This window comes from Pantherophis guttatus, chromosome 1, assembly GCF_059756535.1.
Source record: "Pantherophis guttatus breed Tessera chromosome 1, ASM5975653v1, whole genome shotgun sequence".
NCBI lineage: Eukaryota > Metazoa > Chordata > Lepidosauria > Squamata > Colubridae > Pantherophis > Pantherophis guttatus.
The window spans coordinates 338,184,450-338,210,395 of NC_142063.1; the positions used below are offsets into that span (position 1 = coordinate 338,184,450).

Genomic DNA, 25,946 nt, shown 5'->3' on the forward strand with positions numbered 1-25,946 from the left:
GGAATGAATCGAGATGAAGCATGGGTCTTTTTCTGACTTGAGTGTCTGATGCCTGTACGTTGGCCTCTTCCCGGACAGAGCCCCGAGGAAGTCTTCATGGAGATCAGGAGGCCTCTAGAGTGGCACTGTAAGCAGATGGACCATTTTGTGGGACTCAATTTCAACTCCAACTTCAACTTTGCACTTGTGGGACATCTGCTAAAAGGTAGGAAGGCAATGCGGTGGCTTAATTTTCTTGCTGTCAGGCCCTGTCAACTGTACACAACAGCATTGTTTGTGGTAGGAATTCTGTATACTGTGCCTATGAAATTGCCTCAGAAGAGGACCTTAGAGCACTTTAGAGTTCCTCGAAGGGGAACAGAAGATACTGAAGAGAGAGGCTGGAGAGGGAAAGAGAGAAAAAAAACACCCCTAGAATTAATAGGCTGAAAGGAACTTTTGTGATAGAAACTGAGATGCACTTCAGGAAAAGACACTGTTTTCACAGACAAAAGCCCTGGTTTGAGACTTGGGTCATTTGTGCAAAGGGGAGAGCTGTTTATTGTTCAAGAGTTGTTTCTGGATTACAAAGGGAAATTGTTGCTATGTGTTAGAGGCCAAAGTGGTTGCCCACTTTTCTCCTCCTTGTGCCTTGCTTTAGAATTCAAGATGGTAGAATAGATTGTTCTCTTTCAGATTTTTTTTTCTTGCATTCAATCGTGTCCGATTCTCAAAGACTGCCTCAGCAAGTCCTTGCAGTGTTCTTGGCAAGGTTTTTCAGAAGTGGTTTGCCATCGCCTCTTTCCTAGGGCCAACAGAGAGTGACTGGCCAAGATCAGCCAGCTGACTTTGTGCTTAAAGCGGGACTAGAACTCACAGCCTCCCAGTTTCTAGCCTGATGCCTTAACCAGTGTATCAAATCTAGTCCTCACTCTTTCAGATTACATATAGAAAAACAAATTAGTGAAAAAATATATGTAAATGTAAATAAAGAAGTAGCATCACAAGATACTGGCTAGAGTGGACTTTTTCCCTCTAAACTGCTAATTTTCTGCTTTCAAGGAGGAATTGCACTTAGAAATCATTCTGGTTTTCCCATCTTGTAGTGTAGTGGCCTCGCATTCTCTTGGGATTGATGTGACATACCCCCTGACAAGCAACAACACAATTAATTCAGTTTCCCTTCATTACAACTTGGGACTTTAAATTCGGGTCAACAACCCTTCTTCCTTTTGTGCAAAAGCCTCAAAAATGCATAGCATTTTATTTACAGGTAGTCCTCGATTTATGACCACAATTGGGCCCAACATTTCTGTTATTAAGTGAAACATTTGTTAAGTGAGTTTTGCCCCATTTTACGACCTTTCTTGCCACAGCTGTTAAGTGAATCACCACAGTTGATAAATTAGTAACATGGTCATTAAATGAAGCTGGCATCCCCATTGACTTTGCTTATCAAAAGATTGCAAAAGATGATCCCATGACCTTGGGACACATCAATGATCAAAGGGATGCTACAAAGGTCGTAAGTGTGAAAAACAGCCATAAGTCACTTTTTTCAGTGCCATTGTAACTTTGGTCACTAAATGAACTGTTTTAAATCAAGGACTACCTGTATTTATATGCCATCCATCTCTCCAACTTTTTCCCTCCAGAAACCCAGATTCTAAAGCTTGATTACTTGCAGTAACTACATGTTTGCTGTCTTTCCAGAGACTCACATTAACTTTGGAGACCACTAAAAATTAGTGCTTAGTATTGCCAACTTTGCACAATCAATGCTTATTCCTTTTGGTTATGACAATTAGCAACGTGCCCTTCAGGTTACTCAAGTCCATTTTTCACTGCATGGGTAAACCTGTTCAACTCCCATCCCAGTTTCTGAGTGTCCATTTAAGTTTATGCACCATCTCTTTAAGACATTTTCCCACTTTTCAACTGACGCTTTTCTTTCTCTGCAGATACCTGATCGTTTAACACCTGATTGTTTATTTCACTAGGTTACCGGCATCCATCTCCGACCATAGTAGCAAGAACAGTAAGGATTCTGCACACACTCCTCGCTCTGGTTAACAAACATAGGAACTGTGATAAGTTTGAGGTGAATACCCAGAGTGTGGCTTACCTTGCAGGTAAAAACCCCAAATCTATGAGGTTTGTATCCAATCCAGTCCAACCCAAACTGGGTAATACACAGCGTTGAAAGCATCCCTCTCAATTCATAACAAAATGTGAGCTGCCAAAAGGAGGGAGCCAGTCTACGTATAATAGTAATAACTGCCTAAAATGGAAAAGCTATTGATCTCAACCCTTACTCGATCTCCCCATTCCTAGCTATAATAACTTAGAGACCCTCTTTGAATATTTTCACTATATTGCAAGGTTCTCAGTCTTGGCAACTTTAAGGTAGGTGGACTTCAACTTCCAGCTGCCCCATGGTCACGTGATCAAAAATCAGATGTTTGGCAACCAATTCATATTTATGACAGTTGCAGAGTCCCAGGGTCATCTGATCACTTTTTACGACCTTCCGACCAGTAAAATCAATGAGGAAGCCAGATTCATTTCACAACCGAGTTACTAACTTCATAACTGCAGTGATTCACTTAACAACTGGGCCAAGAAAGGTTGTAAAATGGGGCAAAATTCACTTAACAACTGTCTCGCTTAGCAACAGAAATTTTGGCCTCAATTGTGTCATTAAGTCAAGAACTACCCATACCCATTTAGGTCTACAAGCCTTTTCTTTTAAGACGAGAGTCATCATCACAGCACCCAGTGACCCTAAAACAGTATCTGCACCCCTCCATTGAAATAATGATATAAAAATACAGACTGAAATATTATGAAGTAGCCAACTCTTGTGAGATTTCAGTATTCCTTTGAGGTTCTAAATGTAGGCATTGTCATCACATGGGAACCCAGAGTCAGATTGCCAAAATCATTTGGAGAGTTTGCCAAGATGTAAAGGCATTTATAAAAATGTTGTGGGGGGGGGATCTTTTGTTGAGGATTTAACAAGAGTCATGTCATGCTTTAGGATCTTAGAACTTTGTCACAGTGGAGAATTGGCAGTGCAGTGGCGCCCTCGAATTTTATTTTTATTTCTTCTTCTCTGGGAGTTGAAGTCCACAAGTCTTAAAGTTGCCACAGTTGGAGACCCCTGCCATAGTTGATAGTGAGTTTTCACTAAATACTAGAAGAAGAATGCTGTCTCTGCTGTTTGGAAGAAGAATGTGAAATATGCCAAATATCCTTTGAACATTTCTTGTGCTTCCTTTTGTCTGTTCAGCTCTGCTAACCATGTCCGAGGAAGTTAGGAGCCGATGCAGTTTAAAGCATAGGAAATCGCTCCTCTTGACGGATATTTCAATGGAAAACGTTCCTATGGAGACATATCCCATACACCACAATGAAGCCAGTTGTAGGTCAGTGGAGTTTTGAAAACTTTATTAGAGGATATGGACACCTCTGTAATATCCTATCTTAATAGAATTGTGTGTTAAACACAGACATCTGTCCCTTGATGCGGTTTCTTCGGTGCAAAATGACATTTAAGAAGGAAAGACACTTCAACCCACATGTTACTCTCCAGACGGGAGAAAATTTGTTTGTTTTTGTAAATTACATTTTATAATTTATGGCTAAATGATTTATGACACGGGGGGGGGGGAAATGGGGAGGTAAAAGACAAAATTACTTGCAACTAAAATTATTCTGGGAGAATAAAATGGCTGTAAAGGACTTGACCCTGGAAGACTCGAGCATGGTATTTCACTAGCTAGATTCATATATGCTTGCTGTGTTTTGTTTTGTTTTTGTTTGTTTGTTTTTAATTTGATTTATATGCCGCCCTTCTCCGGAGACTCAGGGCGGCTTACAATGTGCTAAGCAATAGCCTTCATCCTTTTGTATGTTTTATACAAAGTCAGTTTATTGCCCCCACAATCTAGGTCCTCATTTTACCTACCTTAGAAAGGATGGAAGGCTGAGTCAACCTTGAGCCTGGTGAGATTCAAACCTTCAGTAATTGCAGGCAGCTGGTCTTAATAACAGGGTGCTTTAGACCACTGTACTACCAAGGTGTTCAGACAATATGCTAAATCATAGTTAGTTTAACCAGGGTAACTGAATTCCGTTTCCTGGGTTGAGTTTACAGAATATTTTTAACGTAACCTAATGGCTGTATTTACAAGACATGCTCTGCTGAAATAAATTATAGATGAGAGCCTGGTTCACACAGTAATCTGATTGGTTTCTCATAATATGCTAAACCATAAATTATTCTACTTCATTCTATTAATCTACATGTTTCAATAGAAGAGAATATCTATAGTTTGGAGTTGAATTGGTGCTTCTTGGTGGTCTCTGAGCTTGGTTGTTGGCTTGCAGACCTTTCATGACCCAACTAGGTAATATCATCAGTTCTGCTGCTGCTGCTGATGCCACCTAGCTGGGTAATAGAACAGTTGCAAGCAAACACCAAGAACTCCACAGTCTCCATATTGTGTAACCCCAGTCGCAGAATCAGAAAGTCTGGATATTCATATACTGGTAAGATGTAGGTTGACTGGTTTGTGGTTTAGCGATTCATGTGTAAACAGCTATTGTGCGAAGTTGCTGTTTGTTTGAACAAGCCAGAATCATACTCGGAGACAGACAGAGCCTTGCTTTGTATCTTTCTGAATTCCTTCTCCTTGAAGGTTAGAAGCTTGTCCTGAACAAACCATTCATAACATGACACATCACTTTAATTCATAGTTTCACTGAATAAATGTTCAACAAACTGCTTTCAGATTACCTTAAAGCAAGACATGTTTTCTTCACTGACATTCATTCATTGTCTAGGCCCCAAATAAACTGCATCATTACTTATCTCATCTCTCCTTCTGAGGGAGCCTAGTAGAACAGAGAATAAAGCAGCAGTAGTAGAACCTGGGCATCTGCTGAGGTGAAAGAGAGTAAACGATGTGACATGTGTCATGATATCATCAAGCAAATGATGAATTCCATCATTAGCATCACTTGTATGATGGCATCATTAAGTCCATAGCATCAACGTATTTGTTCCAGTTATGTCTTGGTGAAATGCTCAGATCCATTGTGGCCTTGAATCATCTCTCTTCCCACATTCGGGCCAAAGCAAGAGAGAGCCAAAGCACTAGATGTAAGGTACTGAGTGGGTGCCATCTTGTGCCATCACGTTGTCTGTCTAATGTCTGGCTGTGCTGATAGATAGATAGATAGACAGACAGACAGACAGACAGACGAAGAGAGAGAGAGAGAGAGAGAGGGAGAGAGAGAGAGAGAGATGATATAGATATGACTACTTTCTTTTTTTTCTTTAGGACACTAAGAGAAAACCAGCCCTGGTCTTCTCCCAAGAACTCTGACAGACATCTTGCTGCTAGTTACCCAACTGTTGGGCAGATCAGTCCCCGCACAAGGAAATCCATGAGCCTGGATATGGGACAGCCTTCTCAAGCCAACACTAAAAAGCTGCTAGGTTGGTTGGGTGTGTCAAATCTTCTTTTAACCACAAAGATTTTGGCCAGGCATTAACACGACCAGAACAGACAAAGGCCTATTTGCAAACTTGCTTTAGACGTTCTCATCAAATATACCTTTTGTTTTCTGTACAGGTATTCCTCGACTTACGACCACAATTGGGACCAGAATTCCCGTCGTAAGTTGTTGCGGTCGTAAATCGAGTTGGACCCGATTTTACGACAGTTTTTACGGCAGTTTGGTTAAGTGAATCACCGCGGAGGTTATGTTTGTCACATAATCATTAACAAATCCAGCTTCCCCAACTGGCTTTTTTTTTTTTTTTTTTTTTTTTGCTGGAAATCGGCAAAAAAGGTCGCAAATCACAATCACATGACCGCAGGGCGCTGCAACCAGTCATAAATGCGAGCCAGTTGCCAAGCGCCCAACTTGCGATCAAGTGACTGTGGGGTGGTGCGACGGTCGTAAGTGCAAATTCAGGTCATTAGATCACTTTTTCCAAGGCCATTGTAACATTGAACCGTTGTGAAATGAACGGTTGTAAGTCGAGGACTACCTGTATTAATTAGAGGGGGTGGAACATTGATGGAATCTTAAAATCGTGTTATCTCATATTCCCTACATTAACGCTTCAGTTCCACAGGCTGCCACTTCGCAGCCCATGGATCCTGCTGTCGCTGAAAAAGGAAACCCTGCTTAATTTTTTGCCAGTATTCTTTGAACCACAAACTATTATTTGCAATTGCTGTTTATCCAGGTTGCAAAGTGGATTCCAATAGAAGAGAACATATGTAGTTCAAGGTTGAACTGTGGAGTCCTTAGTTCTCTCTGTGCTTGGTGTCCACTGATGGTGTTACCTATGTAGTTGGGTAATGAAACGTCCACAAGGATACAACCAAGCTCAGATAACACCAAGGACTGCACAGGAGTGGCATATAGGAGCAAACAAGTTTAACTGGTTTCAATTTTTTGATAGGTACCCGAAAAAGTTTTGACCACTTAGTGTCGGACACAAAAGCCCCTAAAAGACAAGAAATGGAATCCGGGATCACCACACCTCCAAAAATGAGGAGAGTAGCAGAAAATGATTATGAAATGGGTAAGACTTCAAGCAGAATGGCCGAAGAGCTAATTGCTGCGTATATTTAATTGAATGCCTTATACAATTATTTATTTTGCTATTGCTCACGTGGTATGCTAGAATACAGTAAAATCTGCCAATACAAACAAATCCACAATATAGCAAAGTTCCCAAGGTTGGAATTAATTTGTGTAGTGGATCTCACACCCGAATCTGTTGTGGTCCGCCAGCAGCCTGAGGAGCAGGCAGCGGAGTTGGACAGCGATGAGGTTGAGGTAGAACAGGGGCCAGTCCTGGAGGCTGGGGAAGGCCTGGATGAGGGCTCTGCGTCGGAGGCAGAGATGGGGCCAGGGCCATTGGGGAGTGATGTGTGGACTTTGGAGCCTCCAGAGGCTGACAGCAGAGAGGCAGAGGAACAGGAGGAGCCTGTCCCTAGTGCACATATGAGAAGAGCTGCCAGAAGGCAAGAGTAGCTACAGCAAAGAGAACAACTGGGGAGTAGGGCCAAGAGATTATTGGCCCCTCCCATAAGGTTTAAAAGACCAGCAATGGCTCTTGGCCTCTCAAACAGCCGTTGAGAGATTTGCTTCGTGTTTGGATGTATTTCTTTCTTGTCAGCATCTTCTGTTTCTGAACTGCTGCCAAGAAAAGCCTTTGGCAGTTTGCCTAATTATACCAAGGTTGGTAATTAGACTGAAGAATTTGTGTTAAGAAGAATTTGGTTTAATTTAGTTTGGACTACGCTGAGAATGAGTTAATTCTCAGCTGTTCTAATATAGTCTGTTTGTTTTGGAACTCTTTGCGTCTAATACTACCTACTTGGGCCTGGGTCACAACAGTATCTGCTCTGCGTAGCACCCTCTGAAAAGATTTTAAAGGTACACTGGAGAATTTCTTCCTCCCGTTTCATGAGAGAGAACCATGAAGTAGAAATTGTTCATTGGCTTCTGCCTAAAATCAGAGACCTTACAGAAGTATAAAATAGATCTCACTTTCTTTTTTTAATTTGATTTATATGCCGCCCTTCTCCAGAGACTCAGGGCGGCTTACAATGCATTAAGCAATAGCCTTCATACTTTTGTATATATTTATACAAAGTCAGCTTATTGCCCCCACAAACTGGGTCCTCATTTTACCTACCTTAGAAAGGATGGAAGGCTGAGTCAACCTTGAGCCTGGTGAGATTCAAACTTACAGTAATTGCAGACAGCTGGTGTTAATCACAATGCTTTTAGTCTGCTGAGCCACCAGGCCCTACTAATCGAAATGCTTAAATGAGAATAAAAGCACTTGCATGTTATGAGATGTCAGCATTGTTTATTTTATTGTTCTGTTATCTTACTTCCTTTTTGTTGTAAGCTGCCTAGAGAAGCTCCATGGCAAGAGAGGTGACAAATAAATTTAACAAATAAGTAAAACTGTGTGAAAGACACTCGCAGACAAATGGGCCTTTTGCCAGTCTGGTTACAGCAATGACTGTTGGTCTGAGCTACAGAGATGTTCCATGGTTGAGATAAGATTGGACCTGAATCCTCAGCGGTCTCCCCAACTCTTTCATTCGAAACTTCAGTGTGTCTCATAGTTATTGAGGGAGCATTACTTAGAACAGGGGTCTCCAACCTTGGCAACTTTATGCCTCGTGGACTTCAACTCCCAGAATTCCTCAGCCAGCATGTGCTGCTGAGGAATTCTAGGAGTTGAAGTCCACAAGGCATAAAGTTGCCAAGGTTGAAAACCCTTGACCTAGAACATTAGAGCTGTTGTCTATTCTTGCTATCCCTGGTTATAACCCATGGGTTCCTTCCTGCAGAAACACAAAGGATATCACCCCAACAGCATCCCCATCTCCGTAAAGTATCTGTATCCGAGTCTAATGTCCTCCTAGATGAGGAAGTCCTCACTGATCCCAAAATCCAAGCTCTGCTGCTGACTGTCCTTGTAAGTATATAATCCAGGTCACATGATGATCCCTCCTGGAAATATTGCTTGAAGAATAACAACTGCAATGGTTGGAGGTCCCTTTCCTAAGGAGACCTGTTCCAGAAAGTCCTTACTTTGGGGGACTTACGGAAAGGAAAGTACACAAATCCTAATCAAGCATTTCTGCACAAAACAGGGTAGCCTGAGGAGCAAAACATGTTAGGATGGCATACGTATACAATACAAAAAAGATGCTCTAGGACAGGGTGTCAAACTCAAGGATCCGGCCCACGGGATGCTTAGATCTGACCCGCAGGGTCGCCCTGGAAACAGAGAAGAACCGGCCAATGGTGGCTCTGCCAATAAAAACAGAGCCATGTGCGGCCCTCCCGAGCTCTGTTTTTGCTGGCAGAGGGTTGCAGGAGGCCGTCGCAGCCAAAAACGGAACTTGGGAACCCGTTTTCTCTGGCAGAGTGCTTGGGCCACCACAGGTGCCCTCACCACAAGTGACATCAAGCTGGCCACGCCCACCCTGGCCACACCCACCCCAGGCCCCCAAGGTCAAACACAACCCTGATACATCCCTCAATGAAATCAAGTTTGACACCCCGGCTCTAGAAAGTGTGCAGAGAAGAGCAACAGAGAATGATAAAGGGTCTGAAGGCTAAATCATGTGATGAATGGTTGAGGAAACTAGATACATCTAGCCTCTTGAAGAGAAGGATTTGGGGGAACATGATTGTCTTGTCTTCCAATACTTGAGGGGCTGTCACATAGAAGAGGGGATTGATCTATTCTCCAAAGCACCAGAGGGCAGGACAAGAAGTAACAGGTGGAAGCTGGTTAAAGAGAGGTCCAACCTAGAAGTAAGGAGAAATTTCTTGACAGTGAAAACAAGGAATCAATGGCATAGCTTGTGGGTGCTCCATCACTGGAGGTTTTCAAAAATAGCGTCGACAACTATTTCCCCTGGATGGTCTAAGACCGTGATGGCGAAACAATGGCACGTGTGCCCGAAGTGGCACACGGAGCCATGTCACCTAGCACGCGTGGCATCACCCGTTCCTCTTCCGAGTTTCTGGCGCGCATGCACACACAATGATCAGCTGGCCTTTGTGCGTGCGGCAGTGCTGGAAACCGGAAGAGCTGGTCTTCTGTTTTCTGGCGTGAGCATGCGCACCGGCCATCCGATGAGCATGTGCGCATGTATGGCGGTAGCCAGAAGACTTGCTGGCTGGCGCGCATGCGCACGCCGGAAACCAGAAGTACCTTAGCTGGTACGCACATGCCTCCTGGGCAGCTCCTCTTCCTGGTCACGGCCCTGACAAGCATGCACGCGAAGTGCTCCCTTTTCAACACTTGGTGCCGAAAAGGTTCGCCATCACTGGTATAAGGTCTCTTGCCTTAAACAGGGTTTGACTAGAAGATCTCTGAGTTTCCTTCCACCTCTTATCATTCTACCGTATGTTCTGTGTCTGTGTGATCTAAGAGCTGCCCGTTTTGACTATCTTCTGTCTGCAACTATAGTTGATTTAATCTTAATAGCTGATTAGAAATTGCAAGCTGATGTTTCTCCTTTCTTCTCTTCCCTCTCCCACTTTTGTCTTTGGACAGGCAACGTTAGTGAAGTACACAGCAGATGAGTTTGACCAGCGAATCCTGTACGAGTATTTAGCAGAAGCCAGTGTGGTTTTCCCAAAGGTCTTTCCTGTTGTGTAAGTGTTGGGTTTTTCAAAGGAAGTAATTTCCTTGCCAAAAAAATAATCTGCGAGATGTGATTTTTGAAGTCTCCCTGGCTCTGGAGGAATTCACTTGAAATTGTGCAGGCAGAAAGAAAAGAATGTGATGTACAGTATATATATATTTGGTAGGACATAAATATTACAGGAGTCCCTGCAAACTTGCTCAAGTTTTAAATTGTGTGATGCCTGAAACAGCCTTTTAGAATAGCGTTTCTCAACTTTAGTCATTTCAGGCCATGGGTGGACTTCAATTACCAGAATTCTCCCAGCCCAACAATTGTGGGATCCTCCAAAAACCCACCCAAATTTGTCATGCAGTTTCCAAGAACAGTATAGTATAGCTGTTGGGATTATAGATTAAAAAAAAATAGAGCTGGCTTTGGAGATGAATATGATTATTGTGGGTTTATCTACCTACACCTGCACCCTAGAATTTTAGTGATTGTAGTTTGGTGCGGGGCTTAAAAGGTTTGATGGAGTTGTCTAACTAGCACTGGAAATGAAATTCCCTGGCAAGAATAATTGACTTTCACAACCATTTCTATGTCAATACTCATTTCTATATTGTTATAAAAACTTTGCTGGATAAACACCCTTGAAAACCCAATTATTTGCTGCAGTAAAAACCTGAAGGAGATAATCTGATCACGCATTGAGTATATTTTGTTGTCTAGGCACAATTTATTGGACTTCAAGATAAATACTCTCTTATCGCAATGTCAGGATCCAAATTTATTGAATCCCATTCATGGGATTGTTCAGAGTGTGGTTTACCATGAAGAATCTCCGCCACAGTACCAGACGTCTTATCTGCAGAGTATGTATCTTACAACTCCTTAAAGAACTTGGCGGGGCAGTGGGGGAAGGGAAAGGTCTGCTGAGATATAGATTATATAAGACTATTTTAGGTATTCCTTCCAATATTTGTTCTTTATAGCATGTAAAGCCAGTGTTTCTCAACCTTGGCCAGTTTCAAATGTGTAGACTTCAACATCCAGAATTCTCCAGCCAGCAAAGCTGGCCAAGGAATTCTGGGAGTTGAAGTCCACACATCTTGAAGTGGCCAACGTTGAGAAACATTGTTGTGATTTTGAGGCCTAGAGTCACTCAAAACAGTGAATTGGGTGCAGGGGTGGGCTGCTGGGGGTTCACAGGGGTTCAGGAGAACCTCTAGCTAAGATTCTGTGCAGTTCGGAAAACCCTCAAATCCCAGTTCTGGCTGGCCCCACCCACCCCACCCCTCCCAGGAGTCCCCACCCGGCCTGTTTTGGATGCAGGTAAGTGCAGGGCGTGCATGGAGGCTCGGGGAGGGAGAAAAACAGGCCTACTGGAAGTACGGGAAGTTTCCAGCCTCCGGAGCCTGGGGAGGCCATTTTCACCCTCCTGGGGGCTCAAGAAAAGCCTCCAGAGCCTGGGGAGGGCAAAAATGCTCCCCCCACCGTGGTGCAGGAGGCCGACTAGGTCACACCCACCATAGCCACACCCACCCAACAACCGGGCAGAGAACCCCTTCAAAATTTTTGAAGCCCACCCCTTGTTGGATGGCATATAAACTTAATAAATAAAATTTAAACATTTAAAACTGTATTTTTAAAAAATCTCTTTCATAGGTACCTTGGGCTACCTTTCAAAAGAAAACTGTATAGTAAAGTGACTTGTAATAAAACACCAAAAGGCTTCTTTGAGGGATGGATTTTTTCATTCTCCATTTGGACCAACAGCACTTTTGAGAAGGGGAAGGAAGTTTGATACAGTAGTGGAATGCCTGATCCTAGGAGCTTCTGGGCTCCCTTTCACTGAAGGCCAGAGAGTCACCTCTTGAAAAGGCTTTGTATTCCCCCACTGAGAATTGGAATCCATTGTCTGTATCAGGGGTCTCCAACCTTGGCAACTTTAAGCCTGGCGGACTTCAACTCCCAGAACTCCCTAGCCAGCTTTGATTTCCTGGTAGACTGAATTTTCCCCCCCCCCCATTTTCCTTCCCAAAAACTAAGGTGCGCCTTATACTCCGAAAAATACGGTAATCAGGATATGTAGACCAGGCTTCAACTAAAGAATAAGAAGGAATGATTGCGGATTATGTGGCAGTTAGATTTCTCTCATCATTTTCCTAATAAAACTACTCTCTCTCTCTGTTGCTGCTGCTGTTGATTTCCAGGTTTTGGATTTAACGGTTTGTGGAGGTTTGCAGGACCATTTTCTAAGGTGAGTGATTTGGGCTTCTTTCAGACTGAATGCCACATGGTGGTCTTGGTAAAATCAGAGTGGATGTGAAAGGGCGAGTCCCACTGGAGGTTAATAAGGAAATTATCAGTAGTCACTAGAAAAAACCTAATCTCAGAGCAGTTCTGGGGACCGGGGGGGGGTGAGGAGGGGGGCCAACTAGCTGTTCTGATCTTGCAATGGATGTTTCTGATTTGGAAGTTTTCAGCCTTGAAATATTTTATAGTCATATATATCATATGATATCATATATCATGTTCATATATTGTGAATTTTGACCATGGGCATCAGGGGTGGGTTCTACTAACCTTTACTAACGATTTGCAGTGGGGCCACATGCGAAATGGCGAACCAGTAGAATGTTTTACTTCCGGTTCTAGCGAACCGGCCGAAACCAATAGCATTTTACCCCAGCTCCAAATATTGTAGGTCAAGTCACAATGGATGCCTCAAGCATTGCTAGGCAGTCTATTCTTCATCTAGGTCCAGTCCATCGTGCCATGCTTTGCCTTGCTGGTCCTCGTTCACCCATCATAATGGCAGGCCTCTCTCTCTTTCCTTTTCTTGGCCCCTTGTTATGCCAGATGACAAATATCTAGTCACAGCTGAAACCCAAGCACCCCTTTCTCCAGAGGACTCTCCTTAACAGCCATCTAGAATTACTGAGCCATGAACCATTAGCTTAACATGCTATATTAGAAATTATTTTGCTACCAAGGTGACATTGGATGGACACAACCTCAGATTGACTCTGACTTGGTAGAAACAAAGAAACCTGATTTCTGAAGTGGGTGGTGTTAGGTAATCATATTCCTATTTTTTAAAAAATCTTATTTTAACTGAGAGGTTCTATCCATTATGACCTATGCACCTGAAGTCCAATTATATATTTCATAACACATGAAGTTTTGGTAGCCTAAAAAACTGACATAGGTACCATCAGAAATATATAAAAAGTAGTTGAACGTTGGTTTTTTTCTCCCTATTTTGTGGAAAAGTCAAATAATTAAGAACGTAACCACGTGCAGTCCAGTTGACTTTTTTCAAAGAGCTTGATTCAGAGCATGTAGTTTCTGGCTGACCATTTGTTCCTTTAGCTGGAGGAGATTTGGCCTTAGATCTGGAGTCCTTTGACGTTGGCAAGGGGTAAAAGGAGTTGTCCCAGTTGGAGAAGACCTCTTGGGAAGTGTGGGATCCATTGATTAAGATAAAGGGGGGGAGGGAATGATTCTGATAAAAGAAAAATATTTGTAGCTCAACGTTGAACTTATGGGGTCCTTAGTGGTCTCTGAACTTGGATGTTTTCTTGTACAGGTTTCACTATCCAACTAGGTAACATCATCAGTTTTAGAAGGGAGGAGAGTTTATATTCTAGTGCAGTGGTTCTCAACCTGTGGATCGGGACCCCTTTGGGGGTCGAATGACCCTTTCACAGGGGTCACCTAAGACCATCGGAAAACACATATTTTCAATGATTTTAGGAATAATTTTATTGTTGGGGGTCACCACAACATGAGGAACTGTATTAAAGGGTCGCAGCATTAGGAAGGTTGAGAACCACTGTTCTAGTGGCTTATCCTGTTAGTTGGTGGAAGTTTTCTTGGTGGTTCCTTGAGCCAACAGACTAACCAAGGAGGCACCAAGACAATTCTCACCCATATCAACAGGGCAGGCTACTTATGCATAAACAGAGAACAGAAGCCACTCTCTTCCAGCACTGATTATGTTACCTAGTTGGGTAACGAAACATCTGCAAGGAAAAAAAAAAAAAAAAGCTCAGAAACCACCAAGGACACCACCAAAAGCAAAAGAACAAACAAGAAATAGGAAGTTCATTCTTTTTTCATTTTCTTCTAGCAAAGTCAAATACCCGACTATGCTGAGCTGATTGTGAAGTTCCTTGACGCCTTGATCGATACCTACTTGCCTGGAATGGATGAGGAAATCAGTGAAGAGTCCCTTCTAACCCCAACATCTCCTTACCCTCCTGCAGTGCAGAGCCAGCTCAGCATCACTGCAAACCTGAACCTTTCAAATTCCATGACCTCACTTGCAACTTCCCAGCATTCCCCAGGTCAGTTTGCCATCCATTTCTCAATCTGAGGTCCATCCCATTCCAATTCTGGTTTGAGCCATTGGGTCCTTGGGTAGTGGGTGTTGGATCCTTTCTCTCACCCATTGCACCAGAAGTCCCATCTTCAGTAGGTTTGGCACTCCCACTTATTTAAGGAGACCCATCAGCTTGGATTGAAGAATCAACTAATATATTTAGTTTCCGGTGAATACATAGCCAGAACATCAGAATTGATGGTGTCCCCACACTATTCTTCATCTTTCCCTTACTAGTATTTTTAAAGGTTGTGTGATAATTGGAGGATCAGCTAGTTGCACAGGTACAGAGTCACAGATTATTTTTACCTTCAAAAATATAATATTCTTGCCTAAAACAAATTGGGGCTTGTTCCTAACTCACGCCTATTACCATACAAAATAAGCTTTGCAGTGCAATTATCCAGTTCGGTGATGCAGCTGTGGGAGTCCTTGGTGCTCTCTGAGCTTGGTAGTTTTCTTGTAGACGTTTCATTACCCAACCAGGTAATACCTTCAATGCTAGAAAGGAATAGGGCAGAGGTGGGCAACTATGGCCCTTTTATGACTTGTGGACTTCAATTCCCAGAATTCCTGAGCTAACATGGCTGGCTCAGGAATTCTGGGAGTTGAAGGCCACAAGTCATAAAAGGGCCATAGTTGCCCACCCCTGGAATAGGGTTTGCTCTCTATTTATAGTGTACTAGTGGCTTGCCCTGTCAGTGTTGGTAGAGGTCTTCTTTTTTTTCTTTGAAGTTCCTTAATTAGACCCCTAGCAGTCTGTAGAGATTCTCAGTCATCCAGGTTATGGTTTTCCCAAAGGTGCTTTTTTTCAGGAGACGACTGAACAACTGGAAGACATTTTGCTTCTCATCCAAGAAGCTTCTTCAGCTGTCAGAGCTGAAGAAGCTTCTTGGATGAGAAGCAAAACGTCTTCAGAAGAAAAAACAAGAAAGTCCAGTTGTCTCTTGAAAAAGCATCTTTGGGTAGGCCCCAGCAGCCAAGTTAAGAGTGACAGTCACCTTCCAGGTCCCTTTCTTCCCTCAAATATCGCCATCTAGTGGTAGCTAGGAAGCATTTCTTTTCTGTAGCAGCTCCTGTGCCGTGAAACATCCTTTCCCTTGGTAATCCAACAAGCTTGCAATCTCTTCGCTTTCTAGAAAGCTGGTAAGAGCTGGATTTTCTCCCAGGTAGTGGGTTAGCAAGATACATCATGTTGATTTGGCACTAGGCTTCTAGACCAGACCAGAATAGAAATAGGAATAGAAACAGGAATAGGAATAGGAGTAGAGTAGAGTAGAGTAGAGTAGAGTAGAGTAGAGTAGAGTAGAGTAGAATAGAATAGAATAGAATAGAATAGAATAGAATAGAATAGAATAGAATAGAATAGAATAGAATAGAATAGAATAGAATAGAATAGAATAGAATAGAATTCTTTATTGGCCAAGCGTGATTGGACGCACAAGGAGTTTGTCTTTGGTGCATATGCTCTCAGTGTACATAAAAAGACAAGATACATTAGTCAAGAATCATAAGGTACAACACTCAATGATAGTCATAGGGTACAAATAAGCAACCAGGAAACATTAAATATAAATCCTAACGATACAAGCAACAATGTTATAGTCATGCAGTCATAAATGGGAGGAGATGGGTGATAGGAACGATGAGAAGACTAATAGTAATAGTAATGCAGCCTTAGTGAAGAGTTTGACAGTGTTTTCTTGTTTGCTTATTATTGCTGTTCCCTACCCAGCTGACTTGTTAGTTGTGTTATATGAACACAGAAATAGTTTAAGCCCCTTCCGATTTCAGTGTGAGAAGTGGCTGCATGATTTCTCTCTTGTTCCATGTAAAATACAGTTGTCCATTACCTGAAAGCATTCATGGAATTACTGTAAAGAAAAATATAGAAATTGGTTTTCAACTCTCCCTGACTTACCTTTTGTTTCTATGTGGTTAATTCCTATGTCATTCTTTTGATGGGCGAGGGCAGTGGGTTTTTCATGAAAAACAAAAATCGAGAAAGCAGGAATTTTTCCAGAACTTTGATTCCTAAAGTAAATGTCTGAAGCAATAATGGCCAATAAGAAGGCAGGTTCAGAGCTGCAGCTGCGAGAAGCAGGACCAAGTATCTGCTCTATATTTCCTAAAGTTACATCAGAAGCAGAGGGAAAACTTTTAGTCAAAGACACTGGGCAAAATCTCTTGATTTGTCCAAATGGGGTTGCTTCAATCATAGAAGGAATTATGAAAAATTTTGGGAGTCCTGGAAGTTTTTGGAGAATGTATAATAATTTTGGCAGTGCTTTGCTGTCCAAGCTTGTTTCAATTTAGTTTCTGAACGTTTCGTTACCAGACTAGATAACGTCATCAGCAGAATTTTCTTGTCCTATTCTCCTTCGCTTATAAAATGTCTTGTGTGCCAGTTGGGTCAGTTGGTCATGTGATTGGTTGTTCATTTGGAGCTATATTTAAATTCTGAGCAGCTGATTGGTTCTCCTGTTGCTGTTCAGAATTTAAATATAGCTCCAAACGAACAACCAATCACATGACCAACTGACCCAACTGGCACACAAGACATTTTATAAGCGAAGGAGAATAGGACAAGAAAATCCTGTGATGATGTTACCTAGTCTAGTAATGAAACGTTCAGAAACTAAATTGAAACAAGCTTTGGAGAGCAAACCACTGCCAAAATCTAAAACCCAAGCTACAAGTATTTTCCATTATTTCAATGTATAATAGTGTCTACTTCGTCTACCTAAGGTTTCTTTGGGAGTTCCAATAAGACACTCTGCTTTAGACTAAGGACAGGGTTTCTTAACCTTGGCAACGTTTAAGATGCGTGGACTTCAACTCCCAGAATTTCTCAACCGTCATGCTAGCTGGGGAATTCTAGGAGCTGGAAGTCCACACATCTTAAAAGTTGTCAAGATTGAGAAACAGTGGGCTAGAGACAGCAAAAAGGAACTTTTTCTTCACTGTCTCTTTTTGACATATGATAGCTGCATCAAGTGAGTGGTTTTGCTTGCTTCTTCCTGGGACCTGAGCCAGGCTTTCTCCAATGTTTCTCCTCTTGCAAAGTGCACCGTTCAAACAAAAATGTGTTGAGGGTTTTCCATATATCCGATTTGTGTAGAAGTGAGAATGATTGCTTGAGTTGGGCAGGGGAAGGACACCGGGAGGGATAGAGAGATGTACACATTATCCCTGTCCAGTAAATGTTTTGTATCTTTCCCCGAATCCTGACTGTTGATCGCTCATCTTACCTCTCTCATCTTGTGTCTGTGAAGCATCTCTGCCTTGCTCTAAATCAGCCGTTTTCATCCAACCTTCCTCGCCCAGGTACACATTCTCTAACTCTTTCTGCTCCTCCCCCTCCATCTGTTCCATTCCACTTGCATGAGCTATTGCTTTGGGAAAATGAAAGGAATTTTGTGTGTGTGTGGGTAACATGGCTAGTCAAAAGATGTCTACCCAGTTGAAGGGCTTATCACAGGGAAGGAGGGTGTCCATTTATTCTCCATTGCACCCAAGGGTGGGACACGAAGCAATGGATGGGACCTCATCAGAGGGAAATTCAACCTGGAAATAAGGAGGGATTTCCTGTCAGTGAGAACGGCTTGTCTCCTGGAGCTCCATTGCTTTCAAAAAAAAAAAAAAGATTGGACAAACATTTGTGTGGGATGATTTAAGGACTCCTATCTTGGGCAAGGGATTTGAGTAGAAGACCTCCAAGGTCCCTTCTGGTCCTATGATTCTATGATTCCTTTGACAAAGGGAAATGCAGAACTCCAATGCCTGAGCCCAATGCTTCTCTCCCATGTTGAAGAGACAGGGCATGTTCAAGAGCAGCAGGATGAATTGGTTCTCGAGTGGATGTCTATTCCATCTCTGATGGAGATCACTTAACCTCTAGTTCTATTCCCTTCTAAAGCCTCCGGGGTATTTCTCATACTTTCTTCAAAAGTTGCCATATATGATGGACTGTAGTGGATTGGATTCCCAAGAGGGAGGGGGCATGCATGGCAAGAGGAATAAGAGACAGCTCAGTCCTGATACGTTGTGTGAGAGAAAGAGAGTGAAGACAGGTAATAATTCTCAGAGTATATGGCAGTGCTTCAAGTTGGCAAGATTGATGTAAGGCCCTAAAACCGAGAAAGACATGTGGTGAGCTCTTTATTGCGCCACACCTATAAATAGAAACTTGCCAGGCTAAGCACTCTACTATCTGCATCTACTATATAGTAGTTCCCTGGGAACTACCCTGTTTCCCCGAAAATAAGACCCAACTGGAAAATAAGTCCTAGCATGATTTTTCAGGATGCTCGTAATATAAGTCCTATCCCCAAAATAAGCCCCAGTTAAGATTGTCAGCCAGATGGATGCATTTAGTACCGTATTTCTCCAAAAATAAGACCTAATAAAAAAATAAGCCCTAATGCGTCTTTTGGAGCAAAAATTAATATAAGACTTTTTCGGGGTCTTATTTTCGGGGAAATACGGTATTACGGAGGAACTGCCTTCACCCTCCTTCTTTCACACAACACATCTGCATTGACCTGCCTCTTATTCCTGTGGAATGCATCACTTCAATAAAATCCAAACCAAATGAGGTAGAACAAATAAATTATTAAATACACAGGGAGAGAACACAAATTTAGGTGATTTTAATGTTACTTAAGTTTTACATCAAATTTAGTTTCTGCCCTGGCCTATTCACTTTTGGGAGTGTTTCCCTGGAGTGCCACGTGCAACCTTCACCCCCAAAATGTTGGTGCGCCTCCGAGGCATAGATTCGGAGGTCATTCTGGACTGGTGTCTTGGATTTTAGCAAATAATATCATTGTTACAGGAAGAGCAGAGTCTTAGAAAACAGTGAAATCCCACCCCATTGAGATCTTATGATGAAGTTTGAAAAAGGCAAGGATCCCAGTTGAGTCCTGCAGACTTTTTCCCAGAAGGGCCCAACTCAAGGAATCTTTTTGGCCATTGTTCTGCAGGGACTGGTATTCGGAGGCAGAACAATAGCAATAGCAATAACACTCAGACATATATACCGTCCCATGGTGCTTTACAGCACTCTTTAAGTGGTTTATAGCATCAGCATCTTGCCCCCAACAATCTGGGTCCTGGTGTTACCGACTGCAGAAGGCTGGAGGACTGAGTCAACCTTGAGCCCTGTCAGGATCGAACTCCAGGCTGTGGGCAGAGTCAGCCTGCAATACTACATTCTAACTCCTGCGCCACCAGGGCTCCTGAATAGAAGTTCCCTTTGGCTCTTTGGGTTACCAACTTTAATGGATGTATTCTTCACTGGTTTTTCTTTGCTAGCATTGCTCACCTTATTCTGTGGTCTTCCTAGCTCCAAAATCTTGATGTTTAAGAGGGTGAAGTTGTTTGGATCTCTCTCATAACGGAGACCCAGATCCAAACCATTATTGAATCTAGGACATTCCAGGCATGTTGGAGCACAACTGCCATAGTTCTGAGCCAGCATGGCCTTGGGGATTATGAGAGATGTGCAAGGGTGGGCTGCTGGGGGTTCGCAGGGGTTCGGGAGAACCTCTAGCTAAGATTCTGTGCAGTTCAGAGAACCCCTAAATCCCACTCCTGGCTGGTCCCGCCCACCCAGCCCCGCCCTTTCCAGGAGTCCCCATGTGGCCCATTATGGATGCAGGTAAGTGCAGGGCCTGTGCGGAGGCTCGGGGAGGGCGAAAAATGGGCCTACTGGAAGTTTGGGAAGGCCAGAAATGGGCCCGTTTCCAGCCTCCAGAGGGCCTTCGGAGACTGGGGAGGCTGTTTTCACCCTCCCGGAGGTTCAAAGAAAGCCTCCAGAGCCCAGGGAGGGCAAAAATGCCCCCTCCCCACTGTGGTGCAGGAGGCCGACTAGGCCACACCCAACATGGCCACGCCCACCCAGCAACAGGGCAGAGAACCCCTTTTTGAAGCCCACCCCTGGAGACGTGGCTTAGCACACAATTAGCTACCAAATCACCTCCATGTGCCACAGATATGTCTCACCTACTTGTAACTGCTCAAATCATTGCAATCTCTGAGGAGAAGAGTAGCGGAGAGGAAGTTGTTCACTCAGGGAAAATGTCTGTTCTGTGAGGTTATCACAGAGACTCAATTTAATAAGAATTGCTTTGTTTCTTAACCCCAATATTTGTCCCCCGTTTCTTTGAGATTTTCAGATTATCATCAGTAAAAACCTTGCCTCTGGGCAGACTTATTTACATGCAGAAAAAGTGGCAACTCACACAATTGCTGCCAAGAATATAGTGGGTATATATTTCTTTTCCTACTGCAGGACATACTAATCCGAGTAACACCTGGGGAAGCTAGCCAAAGGATTACAAGAACTGTTCGTCCTTGCACAGTTCTGCAAGGACTCCGTGCTACATTTTGACAATTCAGTCTCCCCTTTATTCCCTTTCTTGTCCATATTTGGGGCAGGACCTTAGTTTGGAGTTGATGTTACAGAGTCAACAGTCAAATCTTGCTTTCATTTCTTGGAAAGACTGATCCTTGCCCTGCAAATTCTCGTTAAGAGTCCTTTGTGCATGTTAATCTCTACACTTTGGGGATTGGAGCAAGGCAAGGTGGAAGTGTAGTGAATTCTGGAGCTCTGCCATTGTTGAGTCACAACTCCATCCCTGGTCCTTATCTTTCTAAGAAGGTTGGGTTAATAGGAAAAGTTAGCATGAACCACATTGCTTCAGCAGTGGTGGAAGTTCATCTGAGAAGCTTTAGCTGTGGTGGAAGTCCATCTGAGAAGTGTTAGCCATGGTGGAAGACTTTCTGAGAAGTTACTGTTTGAATCAGTCTGGAACCTGTCTCTTTGGTGGAGTTCTTGATGGTCTCAGAGCTTGATTGTTTAGAATAGAATAGAATAACAGAGTTGGAAGGGACCTTGGAGGTCTTCTAGTCCAACCCCCTGCTTAGGCAGGAAACCTTACACCACTTCAGACAAATGGTTATCAAACATCTACTTAAAAACGTCCAATTTTGGAGCATTCACAACTTCTGGAGGCAAGTTGTTCCACTGATTAATTGTTCTAACTGTCAGGAAATTTCTCCTTATTTCTAAGTTGCTTCTCTCCTTGATTAGTTTCCACCCATTGCTTCTTGTCCTGCCCTCAGATGCTTTGGAGAATAGTTTGACTCCCTCTTCTTTGTGGCAACCCCTGAGATATTGGAACACTGCTATCATGTCACCCCTAGTCCTTCTTTTTCATTAAGCTAGACATACCCAGTTCCTGCAACTGTTCTTCATATGTTTTAGCCTCCAGTCCCCTAATCATCTTTGATGCTCTTCTCTGCACTCTTTCTTGAGTTTCCACATCTTTTATACATCATGGTGACCAAAACTGGATGAGTATTCCAAGTGTGGCCTTACCAAGGCATTATAAAGTGGTATTAACACTTCATGTGATCTTGATTCTATTCCTCTGTTTATGCAGCCTAGAAATGTGTTGGCTTTTTTGGCAGCTGCAGCACACTGCTGGCTCATATTTAAATGATTGTCCACTAGGACTCCAAGATCCCTCTCACAGTTACTACTGTTGGGCAAGGTACCACATATACGGTACCTGTGCATTTGGTTTTTCTTGCCTAAATGTAGAACCTTTGTTTGTAGACATTTCATTACCCAACTAGGTAGCATCCTCAGTGCACTGTTGGGGAGTGAAACATCCACAAACAAAAGTCCAAAAGACCAAACATAAGTCTCACCTGTAATCAATGTACATCTCCTATACCCTGCATTTCTCAAATCACCTTCAAGAATCGGCTTTCCAAACTGATAACTGATAATCCCCAAGTTCAAAAATGATTATAGCAGGTAATTCCAACTCTAGGATGGGACTGAATGATAAGTTTCTTCTTAAACACTGGCAAACCTCATTCTTCCTCCTTGCTAAACCACCCATCTTTGTTAAGACAATGTACAGGTAGTCCTTGACTTACAACCGTTCATTTAGTAACCGGTCAGTTACAACAGCACTGAAAAAGGTGGACTGTGACCATTTTTCACACAACAGCATTCCCCAGGGTCATGTGATCAAAATTCAAACACTTGTCAAGTGGCTCATATTTATGACGGTTGCAGTGTCCTGGGGTCATGCGATCAGCTTTTGCAACCTTCTGATAAGCAGAGTCAACGAGGAAGCCAGATTCACTTAACAACCGTGGCAAGAAAGGATTGTAAAATGGGGCAAAACTCACTTAACTGTTTTGCATAGCAACAGAAATGTTGGGCTCAGTCGTGGTTCTAAGTCAAGGACTAACTATATTAGCCCTGGAAATTGAAGATAGTTCCATCTGGCTGTGATATTCGGGTTACAGACAAATACTAAATGGCTTTCCCCTAGGAGATTCTGAGTTACCGTATATTAGGGACATTCTCCTATCTGCTCCAAATCTTTTTAAATATTTGGATGGTCCCCAGTTTTAAAGTGACAGGAGAAAGAAGGAAATAATTCTATTCCCCCCCCCCATATCTGCATATATGTTCTGTCTTAATCCCTTAGTTGACTTTTTAAAAAAATTCTGCTCCCAAAAGCTGTCAGTACTTTATTCTTCCTTCTTTAGAGAATACTTAAGTCCTTTGAACCATTTCTATAATTTTCTCCCCGTGAATGTTAGCTTACATCTTCTCGTAGGAGTATTTGTACTTCTCTTTCCATCCTCCTCCTTTTTCTCGTTTCCTGACCCATTTCTCTCTTTCCTTCCAAACCTTTTCTTATCCCCTCACATTCATTTGATTTAAAACAGGATTGTCCCACCTTGGCGACTTTGACTGGTTGTGGAATTCTGGGAGTACCGTAGAAGTCTACAAATCTTAAAAGTCCCAAGGTGGGACTGGCCCCTGATTTAAAATCCCAAATATACTCTCTCTCCAGAAAGAGATGCAAGTTACATATCCTTTGGGTAAGATTCAGTTCACACCCTTAATTTATACTGAAAAGGGGGGGGGACAAGAATTTGGGGGTTAGCCGGAGCACAGAAATGGAGGGGTTGCGACCTCTTGTTGAATCACAAACTGAGCTGGAACTAGATGATCCCTCTTTTTTTTTTTTAAAAAAAAAAATGAAATACTTTTTGGTGGGAAGGTTTTGAGTCAGCGTTTCAATCCTTAGCCCTCGCCCCACAAACCTTCAGGCCTGCATTTTGTATTCTGTGACTTCCCTTCTCGTAAGTGTTGCCCTGACAGATAATCTATGAAGATGCTCAATCATCCAAGCCATGGCGATCCCAAAAGTTTTTTTCCAAAAGGCAACTGGACACGGTGGTGGTTTCCCCCCCCCCTTGAAAACGTTTCTGAAGTTTTTGCAGGGTACCCATTTCACTTTTAAATTCCTCCCTAAATTGGATTGATATTCCCCTGCTTAAGGAGAGAAGAAAGGATTTAATGGTGGAAATAGGTACAAACCTATCCAAAACGCTGGTCTTTAAATCTCTGAAAAATAGGGTGCTCTCCATCTTAGGGGATATGGTGGACTTTAGACTCAAGAAGCACCCAGATTGCCTCTTAACTGCTCCTTTCCCAGTGCCTGATCTTGCAAGCCACAAGGATTCCATAGATATAGATATATATATAAATTTAAAAGTTATGCAGTCCATTTCCCTGGAACTGGGTGGTACCAGTAGCCTGAGCTACCTATGTTTGGTAGCCAGCAGGATGGTGAGGTTGGACCCCAAGAATGTGGGGAGTGCTTAGGTTTCTGCTGCCTTCCAGTTCAATTCGGCTCCATATGCACTTCTATGCACTCCTTCCTTCCTTCCTTCCTTCCTTCCTTCCTTCCTTCCTTCCTTCCTTCCTTCCTTCCTTCCTTTTGAAACACCCTTGATGCAGCCAAGTTACCTTATTTTACCATTTGTATAATCAACCGCCCAAGGTTTTACGCTCGTTTGCGTACCGGTGCCTCTTTCTTTCTTGATGCATTTCTTTTTTTTCAAGGAATCGACAAGGAGAACGTGGAACTGTCTCCAACAGCCGCACACGCCAACAGCGGAAGGACTCGCCATGGCTCAGCTAGCCAAGTGCAGAAGCAACGGAGCACCGGCAGTTTCAAGCGCCACAGTGTTAAGAAGATGATGTGAAGCTTTTTCCTTTTTTAAAAAAACAAAAACCTGACTTATTCCCTCTGGCCCCACTTCCCCAAAACAATCATGCCGCACTTAAATTTGATCCTCCCACCTCCTCACCCCTGTCCAACATGGTGCCAGGCAATTAACTTTTGAAACGGTTCTTGTACATTTATTTTGGATTTTCACTTCGATTTCATACAGCTGCCTTTTTTTTTTTTAAAGACTTGCTCCTCCTCTGATCATTTTCAAAACCAGTGATTTCAAAGCTGACGAGTGGGACTACGTGAGGAACTGGAAAAAAAATAAAATGAATTATAGGCAGAAGTGATGATAATTGTATCCGAAGACACAGAAATCATGATCATCTTCCTTCGGATAGCTTCATATTTTTTTTTCTTTTTGTAAATTGAGGGATTATTTTGATTTGGGGGGAGGTGTTTCTTTTTTTACAGCTTATTTTGTGTCTACTTTTTAAAGTGTTAATATTCAATCTTGTTTGCACACTAGTGAGATTTTTTTGGGCCAATAAACTTGCATAGTGTAGAGTCCTCTTTAGCTGTGGACTTCCTTTTACTGGTCCTCTGAGCCCAGTTCTGAAGGTTGTAAGTTGTAAGGGGAACACAGTTTAGATGGTCAAGATATACTCCTTTATTTGATCATCTAGACCGGAGTTTCCTAACCATGGCAATTTCCAGGTGTGTGGACTTCAACACCCAGAATTCTCTTCAATGGCCCCGCTAGCTGTGGAATTTGCCATGGTTGAGAAATACTGAGCTAGATATTTGAGGAGATGGTGTATCCCTTGATGCTTCCAAAAATAGCACCTTGTGCAAGATTGAACAAACTCTTTGAGTTTTGTTAAACTTTCCATCACTTTGTTTTTTAGATTCCCTAGAGCCTAGACAAACTGTGCATGGATACCTGCATGCACACACACACACACACACACTCATACGCACATATACACCCCTCTGGCTGACCTAAATTATGGTAAGTGCTTTTATAGAACATTTTTTGATTGCTATGCTGCATACGCTTCACAGTAACGTAGAAGTAATAAACAGAGAAAAATCAGTGACCCATGACCACCCCCCGGAATTTTATGGCGAAAAGAAGGTGGAATATCCTAGATTTGCTGTTTTCTCTGACATTTTGACACTTGCTTTCCACCAAGCACCACCAAGTTTGAGAAGCCTCAGCCGACAAAACAACAAAACATACTAGCTTTACCATGCCAACTTTGTCCAAAAAGGCTCCATCTGTCTGAATTTGGAAAGCCATCACCTCTTGATTTTAAACAGGGAAAA

General features: G+C 42.7%; 1 protein-coding gene across 6 annotated transcripts in view; it reads left to right on the top strand.

The window, feature by feature from the left end:
- The window catches only part of NF1 (neurofibromin 1), a 233,596-nt gene extending 208,409 nt beyond the window's left edge, over positions 1-25,187 (top strand). For 4 of the 6 annotated variants that reach the window (XM_060693204.2, XM_060693206.2, XM_060693208.2 and 1 more), the window contains 11 exons: positions 79-205; positions 1,980-2,111; positions 3,272-3,407; positions 5,328-5,494; positions 6,464-6,586; positions 8,379-8,506; positions 10,103-10,203; positions 10,905-11,047; positions 12,389-12,435; positions 14,311-14,527; positions 24,509-25,187. In XM_060693204.2, the coding sequence (XP_060549187.2) occupies positions 79-205; positions 1,980-2,111; positions 3,272-3,407; positions 5,328-5,494; positions 6,464-6,586; positions 8,379-8,506; positions 10,103-10,203; positions 10,905-11,047; positions 12,389-12,435; positions 14,311-14,527; positions 24,509-24,651 (1,464 nt within the window). In that variant the 3' untranslated portion in view covers positions 24,652-25,187. The remainder of the gene's footprint in view (positions 1-78; positions 206-1,979; positions 2,112-3,271; positions 3,408-5,327; positions 5,495-6,463; positions 6,587-8,378; positions 8,507-10,102; positions 10,204-10,904; positions 11,048-12,388; positions 12,436-14,310; positions 14,528-24,508) is intronic. The other 2 variants (XM_060693205.2, XM_060693207.2) reach the window with 1 other exon arrangement.
- The last annotated feature ends 759 nt before the right edge of the window (positions 25,188-25,946 follow it).